This window comes from Telopea speciosissima, chromosome 4 (genome assembly GCF_018873765.1).
Source record: "Telopea speciosissima isolate NSW1024214 ecotype Mountain lineage chromosome 4, Tspe_v1, whole genome shotgun sequence".
Lineage (NCBI taxonomy): Eukaryota > Viridiplantae > Streptophyta > Magnoliopsida > Proteales > Proteaceae > Telopea > Telopea speciosissima.
In genome coordinates this window covers 272,284-281,215 of record NC_057919.1, presented here as the reverse complement: position 1 = coordinate 281,215, position 8,932 = coordinate 272,284, and the positions used below count along the sequence as shown (strand labels likewise).

Genomic DNA, 8,932 nt, shown 5'->3' with positions numbered 1-8,932 from the left:
GTCGTTTAACGGTGTCACACCTGTGCAGCTCTCCCGTCCCGCCACCACGGCTGCACAGGATCTTCAGGGGGCATGATCCTTCACTTGAATTAATCAATAAAAGGGAGAATCAACTTCTTGTCTTATTAGTATTTGACATCACGATTCGGTGTTCCAGCCAGGGTTATCACATTCACCATCTGTGGGAGGGAGGAGGTACCACTCTCCACTCTCCAGAGATGAACCTGATTCCAACCTTGGGACATTGTGGATGGCAATCATCTTGGTTCAGTGGCTCCTCCTCCAATATATGTCGTCTGTCAATGGGCTAATCGAAATAAGGAGCCCTACGTTTTTTTTTCTTCTCTCTCTCTCTCTCTCTGTGTGTGTGTGTGAATGTCGGGGGTCAAGAATGTACGATGGACTGAGCCATCTGCTCACTTGGCATCACAACTAATTTCCTCATAGCATCCATTATTCTGTCATGTGGTGGGTGTCTATAATATTGGACCTAAATCTTGTGGATATTTCAACATAAGCTTCTCATGGGTAGATTCATCCCGGCTAACATATAGAAAACTAAGTATGTGTGATTAATTCTCAGCATATATATATATATATATATATATATATATACTTTGAATAACCCAATTTTGTGATTCAAAAATAGGTTGTTAAATTCTGACTTCAATATATATACATATATATATATATTCGTTTGGCTGTTTTTCCTTGTATTTTTCGATCTTTCATTTTCGACCATTTTTTCAAGGGGGTAAGTTCTTTTGATGTGGCTTCCTTCTATTGAGAAGATGTAAATATTTGCCACATGATAGATGAGAGAGGAGGCTAAAATAGGTTGACCTCACTGTCCTCTCCTTATATGTTAACTTCCAATATTCAAATGGAATTCATCAAGTGACAAAAAAAATATAAGTTTGAAAAAATTCAGAACCATAGCTTATGAGAGAGTGCTGCATTATGTGTAAACAAACATGTAGGTAAATTTGATTGTATCTAAATTCTGAAATTTGATACATAACTGAACTAATAAACTAACAAGGAATGTGTTACAAAAAAACGAAACAAAGAAAAAAAGTGCTCTCTCTCTCTCTCTCTATAAATATAATATATATATATATATATATATATATATTTCACTAAAAAAAACACAAACTATGTCCATGATGATGGTTTGAATAATCAGTCTATTCGCCCAGTATCGGCCAAAGCCAACCCTGAATCTTGACTGATCCGATATCAGGGTAAGGAGGAAATAATAATAATAATAATAATAATCATCGATTTTTATTAAGTAGTAGGGATATGAATCCCAAGAACTAGAACCATGCGTCCATCAGGTTCAGGGACTTTAAGAATCAAACAGTTTTGAGGTTGATTTATATTAGTTGTTGACGTCAAAGCCTCCAACTAAAAATCCCAAACGGGCGAGAGTGCGAGACTCTCACCGCGGGTTTGTAAATTGTAATTTTTTTTTTTTAACGAAAGTGTGATCACACAACAATCCCAAGACTGTGATTGACAAATATGAGTCATGAGTGAGTGATGATGACCTGCTCTAATCTCTAATCTCTACATCTCTAATCTCTAATCTCTCATCTCTCATCTCTACCGCTGTAGGGTCCGTTTGCCAGGACGTGTATGTACTTACTTTTAGTTCCTCCCACGGTCCCACCAAGCCCCAGGCGAGTAGACTTCCGCTTCAGGAGTAGATGAAGACAAAATTACAAGAATGTCCCCTGCACTACGGTCTACGCCCCACGGGTAAGGGCCAGGGTGCACGCCGTGGGCTGTCGTGAACGCAAGAGCTTACCGTCTTTCTCTTCTCATCTCAATTTCATCTTATCTACCCTCTTTTTGAATACCCAAGAGAGAGAGAGAGAGAATCATTCCTCTCTCCCCAAGAATCTTCCTGCAAAATTAACGCCCTTTCCCCTAAAAACCTTCGTCTCCTCTCTTCTCTCTATTTGTTTTAATTCTCTGTCCCTCCCTCTCCCCCCCCCCCACCCCTCCCACCCTCTCTGGTTCTTTACCCGTTCTAATTTCTCTTGTGCCAAAAATTTCCAAAAGAAGAAAATATGGCGAATTCCGGCGATCCAGATCTCAGAATCTATGAAGAAACTGTCACTCCTCTTCTTTCTTCTTCATTAGCCCAATTTACTTTTGAAGATTTTCCTGAAGACGTTCAGCTCTGCATCCTCTCCTTTTTGACATCCCCGGAGATCTCCTCTTTTGCCTGCACTTCTAAACGATTCCAATTTCTCTGCCGAAGTGACGGCATGCTCTGGTTTTCCATGTGCGACAGGAGATGGGGCTCCAAGACCCACATCACCAAATGGGGAAACGGTAGAATCGGATTTAAGCTGCTTTACAAGACCCTCTGCCAGTGGGAGAACTTGATCGGATTCTGGCGTCGGATTGGACAGCCAAGCACCATCGGCGACTCCACGCCTCCGCTTGTCTTCTTCCAATGGGGTCCCTCCTTCCTCACCGCTTACAGGGTTTCTCCCTCCAAAACCGGTACTTACCAGGTCGTTAAGACACCCTTTCTGTGGATGGGGCTGTCGCCGACTGGCCAGCCCTTGATTTTTCTGGACCATGAGTGCCGCTTCGAGTCATCGGGAGATTTCGTCAGGGCAGCCCAATCGGGTGTTCCCGGTGCGGATTTGATTCCTGTGGACGTCAGCTTCGTGGGTAAGAGCCATTTTGTTTTGGAGGAAAACCTGGGCTTTGTTTCCGAAGGATCATTACTAAGGAAGATGGGGTACCGGTGTAGCTCCACCGCTAACATTGGTAGTACCACCTTGTCCACTACTGGTACGTGGGGAGGTCCGGGAGGAGATGACTCAGACGACGTCAACGTGATTGGTTTGGAGAATACATCTCCATCGCACTCTCCAATGAGTGGAAGCCCCCCGGACGACTGTTTGATGTCGGAGATTTATCAGTCCTTGGCCAACCGAACTAGCCCCGGTAGTGGGGATAGATCCTCTAGAAGACAGAGGAAGAAGGGCAAGGAACGGCAGGGAAGGCGGAAATGGGAACCTGAGCATTTCGTGAAGATCGTCAACTGCAACCCCACGCCGTCACGTCCTTTGCAGGGCCTCTGGAAGGTGCCATTCCTCTTCCCTTTCAACTGTTTTTTTTGTTTTGTTTTCTTTTGTTTATTTATTGCATTGCCTTGGATAATTGAGGACTGCGAGTAGTTAGTTAGGGTTGTTTTCTCTCTTCCATTCTCTCGTCTCTTTATTCTGTCCTCGGCATTGGCATTTCTCTTCCTCTTATACAAACTGTTTATATTCACACTTTACGAAGGAGAAATCAAAGTGTCATATACTAGTAAGGAAACAAATACAGGAAAAGAAGAAACTCTCTTTTATTGATTGTGTAAGGAGATAATTCAATTATCAAACACACATTAAGCTTTTTCTGCTGAATACAGTAGATTTCAGTTTCCTACTGAAATTTGGACAGACAAATCATGGGTTGATATTCCCCCTCTCCATTTATAGCTGAAGCCTACCCTTGGTGACGGATCCAGATGTTTTTCTTAAAACCATTATTCTCTTTGTGTTCTAAACTTTCCAATTGAGCACTGGGATTTCAAGTTCCTTTCAAAAGCTAATATAGACAATTCTGTTCGTTCCAATGGTTCAGTATGGAACATACATTTGATGTTTCTGTTCTGTTTACTTACCCTATAAGTATAAGTATGGCTGTCAAATATGCTCAGATAGGAGGAGGCTGAATAAGTTAAATTTTTAGCTAGCTCCAAATAATTATACTTCGATTACTCATGGTTGTGGATAAACTCAACTCACTAACCGTTACTCTTTGATGGATCATAACTTAATAATCACTGGAATACTTTGAGCCTGAATTCTGGTGCATCTCAAATCTCGACTGAGCTTAACTGCTTAAACCTATTTTCTCAATTGCGATCAATTTTTTTTTTAATTTCCTCTAGACCAATGAGTTGTCTTGATTTATGAGTTGATGGGCTATTTGTTGTGTACCAACGTTTTCTTTGCTGCTCCACCAACTTTGATGGTGTCAGTCAGCAAGTTCTTCTCTTGTTTGGTAGGTTTACAGGGTCCATGAAAGGCAAATTTGTAAAGAAGAAATCTTGATAATGGCTTCAATGATGTTATCTAAGTCACTTGAATTTGCTCATTCAGGGTTTCTGTGATGACTTGAGCTTGGACTTTTACCTCGTGGCTTATGATGACATTGGGGGAATTGCTTGCCGTAAGATTGGGGATGCATCAGAACTTTCATCTGGATATTCTCCAGTTTTCTGGACATCAAACATGACTTTTATCGACTTCCCATTCTCCACTGAAGAAGAAGAGTTATATGAAGGCCGTGTACATCTCAGGCCCTCTGATGCAGATGCAGCTAATCACATTCATGGGTGCCTCATGGAAAACGATGTGGTTTCACGCATACTCAGCATTAACTCAAGTTATGATCTGGTGATTCCAGATTTAACTGGATCTTCTGCGAACCCTTGGCATGTGGAGGGAAGGGTTTGGCAATACAGAGATGGGACGTTTGGGTTTGGATTTCTTCGTAACAATTTCATTATAGATTTGAAGCATATTGCTTTAGATGGCTTTCTTCTTGATTCAACAGGATGTTGTTAGAATTAATTTCCTCCTGGTTTGGGGTTTGTGAATACAGATGACTAACTGATCAGGCTGGAATTGTATGGTACATGTCATTGGAAATAAATTGTTTAATACCTAGTAATAGGCTATGAAACCCACAAAATACTTTAGGTAGGAAGGATAGTTAGTAGGTTCAGTACCATGTTGTCTATATCTGATTTTTCTCATGTTTGCAAAAAGATTCTACCATTCTACAGCTGCTTCTGTGGTGTAAAGTAAAACGAACTACTAATGTCAAGTTCTGGGAAGCAGGAGTCTGCAAAAATTATGCAGTTGATCATAATTGTGATTGTTCTTCTTACCTGCATGATCATGGAAAATGGTTTTCCTTGCATCAAAACTATTCTTGCACATGAGCACTGCATATATTGAGTAATTATCTGTTTACAATAAATTTGTTGTCTTCCTAGACTGACAAATTTATATTATTGTAGGGTCTATTCAAGCTACACTATTATTGTAGAATTTCATATGGCACCTCAAACCCTTTTATCTTTTATCATGTACACAATCACTGTCACTTCCATTTTATGCCATATAGATCCATCTAAAATGACTGTTTTCCCCTTAGTTGTTGATTTCATGTGTAGTTCACTCACCTACTTAATTTTCCCCCTCCTTTCCGATTGCCTCCCGGCCTTCCTCTCCAAAATTTCTTTCTTTCCATGCAATATTTAAGAAAACTAACAGATTTTTTTTTTCCTTGGGTAATTGGTAGTAGGTTAAAAGAGGGATGATGGAGGAAATTGGCATATTCCATCTTTTTTGATAGTGGAAAGAGAGATGGAGAGAGAGAGAGAGAGAGAGAGAGAGAGAGAGAGAGTTTTTGGGAAGGTGGGGAATCATTTAGATGGGTTTACATTGCATGAATTGAAGTGGCATGCGCGTGAAAACAGTTGACAGTGTGAGATTTTTTGTTTTTTCCTTTCAAAATGTAAATCAAAATATTAAGTCATGGAGGCTCTGTTCTCTCATACCGATCCTCTGTCGCTGTCACTGTCACTGGAGGAGCCATTCAAGCTCATTATGAGCCATTGTTGATCTATTAACATTTAATTTATTTTATAGGAAAATGAAACTAATCAAGAAATTTTGTATTTCAGTTCAACCCTTAAGTCCTCTGAACAACAATCGCAATCTGGCCTTAGCTGCTTAGGTGATTGTATGCCCTAATACTTAGAGGAAGAAGAGATTGTCAACCAGTACTCTTGTTGTATCAGACGACCTTTAATAGGGTCATACTGCACAGGTTTTGGCTCACGCACTTAGTTCACTTGCTCCCCCTTTTCTTTCTTCCCCCCTTCATACCCCAACCCAACCCCTTAATTAAACCCCTACACCCTTTTCCCCCTCCTCCCCTCCCCCTCCCCCTCCCCCTCCCCCCAACAAAAAATAAAATAAAAGAAGGACAAGTAGTCTCAAATCAATGTCACAAACCATTCAAGACATCATAAAAATAAAAGGAGGACAAGTAGTCTCAAATCAATGTCAAACCATTCAAGACATCTTTGATATTACTCAACATTAATAGGAACCCAATATATAGGGGACTGTTTAACGCTTACACATCTTAGATGGACAACATCACATCTTTGGAAAAGCAGAGGTACTTATTTTGTACTAAGTAAGGAAAAGACTGGAGGAAAACGTGGAGGAGGAGGGGATCAAAGGACAGACCAAAAAAATAAAAAAAAGAAAGAGAGAAATATAAGCTCTGATTCTCATGAAAGGGTGGGGTGGGGTGGGGGGGGGGGGGGAGGTTATTAGGATTCGGCAGTGACTTGTGTGGGTGTGAATTTCGATGTCACTGGTGGCTTCTCACGCTCATTTTCAAGCTGACTGTAATTGCCTTTCTCCTTGTAGAGTTGGGTGTGGTGGTGCCTGCAGTAGAGTTTACCCTCGTGAGCAATGTAATTGGAAGGGCTTATAACACATCCACCACGGGTGCATTTGAAACAACTCTTGTGGTATGCACTGCCATCCACTGCAACCTGTCAACAACCAGCTAGCATTAATTAATAGCAAGACTCAATTTTCCAGTTTTCACATACATTTGTGGATCAAGGTAAGACATAGGAGGCGGAGGAGGAGGAGGAGAGGGGTGGGTACTTGTTAGTCGATCGTGTAATTAATTACCTTCTCAGTTGGATACACAGTCTTCTGACAAGACACGCACTTATCTTTGGTTCCCCCAAACATATTTGAGACTTTGTTGGTTGTTGCAGCTTTCTGTTTCAACCCGAAAGACATACTCAAGGCCGGAGTCAAGATTAATTGAATTTAAGGCTTAAGGTTAGGAGGAAGAAGTTATTACGCAAGCTATGTAACGTAGTAGGTTTTTACCTGATCACTATCGACGGCGGGTTTCTCTGGTTTCACAATCTTTGGTGTACCTGAGGAAAGAAAATGGCAGACAGAAGCAGATGAACAACTGAGTGTCAATTACTATTATTAATAAACAAGTGATCATCGAGTTTGGGGAAAGTGGCCGGGGGGCATGCACACCTTCGAAGCTCTTATCCAGACTACCGGTTCTCTTGAAGAGTTGGTCGAAGTGAGGCCTGCAGTACGGGACTCCCTCAAAGGAATTGAAATTGCCCAGCTGCAGCAACCACAAACAAACAGTCACAGTCAGTGTACCGGAGATGAGATCCATCCTGTTTTTTGAAAAAATTTATTTGAAGATCGATATCTCATTTCTTATCATATCAAATTTTTTTTTTGGGTTGTAGGAATGAATGAATTATCGATCAGTTTTGTTATTTATATCTTCCCAATCCAATGGATAGAAGGACTTAATTAGATTAATGCTGATCGATCATGAGGACGAGAGAAAAGGACAAGCAGGTTGCACTACTGTCTGAGATCGAGAGATCCATGTCAAATTAGCAAATTAAATGCTGTTCAAATTCAAACACCCAATACCTGCTCCTATATTTATATTTCCAAATCGATCCCATCAAGGAAAAACAAGGAAATGAAAGAGGAGGGAATAAAATCCAGTCAATGTGGAGCTGGAAAGGGAAGAAACAACAACAACGATGGAACAGCGACAAAATCCCTGATCTGATCAACGGGGGTTTTGTTTTTCCTCGGATCGACTCCTTTTGTGTTGATAGTTGGAGAAAGCTAGGAGAGGTCCGGCGGAAGTCGGAAGGAGTGGGGGTTGGGTGGGTGGGAAGGGATTAATGTAACATTAATGTAACAATTGAAATGTTAACGAAATGAAGAAGATTAGAGCAATTGGTAGAGATATATAGAAAAAAACAAACAAAAAGGGAGAAAGAGTACTAAAATTACCTTGAGGGTACCTTTGCAGTGGTGGCATCGGAAGCAGGCCTTATGGTAGATACGGTTATCGGCAGTGAGCTTATCCACTAGATACACGGTCTTGTCACAGGCCCTGCATTTCTGGTTTGTTCCGGCAAACGCCATTGGCTTCCTTTCCCCTTGAGAGTTGGAGACCTCCCCCTTCCCCGGCCAATACTCACCAACAAAATTAAGATCTTCTTAGTCAGCCTCTCTCTCACGAAACAGATCTCCGGGGCTTCCCCCAACCACCTTCTCCCCTCTCCCTATCCTTGCTCTCCAGCTCGATCTCCTCCCAACTCCAACTCCAACTCCAACAGAGAGAGATAAAGAGAGGAGGATTGAAGGAAAGAAATGAAATGTGGGGATGCAGAGAATTGCGGGTGGGAAAAAGGCAAAATTATAGATCAAGTTGGCATTTCATTGGCAATCATTCTTTCTCCAAATAAAAAGCTTCTCCCTCTCTCTCTCTCACTTCCAACAAGGCAACAACTAATGAATGACAACCCCCCCCCCCCAACAAGGCAACAACCATGAATGATGAAGATGAACCACCACCATCACCTCTGTCTCCTACTTTTTTCACGATTGTCTGTCCCTCCTCTCTCTCCTTCATATACGGAGATGTCCACCTAGTGTAGGAATACTTCGATTTGGACATTCCGATCCCACCCACCCCATAGGGCATTGCCCTTCTTGGGCCATTGAAACTTGAGTGACGATTTTCTTTTTTCTTCTAGAAGAACTTTTCCATTTTTCAGGTGTAGGAGGTAAACCTAGAGGGGCACAAATTTATGCCATATGAAGCGTTAGCTGAAATTTTGTGACAGTACCTTATTCACATGTTAAGTTTGATGTTACTAGGAAATTGACTACATGATAAAACAAAACTTTAAAAATCAAATTAAAAAAATAAAAGATTGCGTGCACAATCATGCATGCTGCACGACTAT

General features: G+C 41.3%; 2 protein-coding genes across 4 annotated transcripts; one reads left to right on the top strand and one right to left on the bottom strand.

Moving 5' to 3' along the window:
* The first annotated feature begins 2,013 nt into the window (after nucleotides 1–2,013).
* Nucleotides 2,014–4,849, top strand: LOC122658257 (F-box protein At3g12350). Of its 3 annotated transcripts, none has more exons than XM_043853175.1 (2): nucleotides 2,014–3,113; nucleotides 4,179–4,849. In XM_043853175.1, exons 1-2 carry the CDS (start codon nucleotides 2,079–2,081, stop codon nucleotides 4,644–4,646), a joined length of 1,503 nt encoding a protein of 500 aa, XP_043709110.1. In that variant the 5' UTR covers nucleotides 2,014–2,078; the 3' UTR covers nucleotides 4,647–4,849. The 3 variants fall into 3 exon arrangements, with proteins under 3 accessions (XP_043709110.1, XP_043709112.1, XP_043709111.1); XM_043853177.1 differs by having other exon boundaries at nucleotides 4,093–4,315; XM_043853176.1 differs by having other exon boundaries at nucleotides 4,084–4,315.
* A 1,584-nt stretch (nucleotides 4,850–6,433) lies between these two features.
* LOC122658259 (LIM domain-containing protein WLIM1-like) lies at nucleotides 6,434–8,134 on the bottom strand. The gene is made up of 5 exons (XM_043853181.1): nucleotides 7,971–8,134; nucleotides 7,176–7,272; nucleotides 7,022–7,063; nucleotides 6,807–6,895; nucleotides 6,434–6,661 (listed from the first exon to the last, which is right to left on the bottom strand). Exons 1-5 carry the CDS (start codon nucleotides 8,103–8,105, stop codon nucleotides 6,434–6,436), a joined length of 591 nt encoding a protein of 196 aa, XP_043709116.1. The 5' UTR covers nucleotides 8,106–8,134.
* Nucleotides 8,135–8,932: the final 798 nt, after the last annotated feature.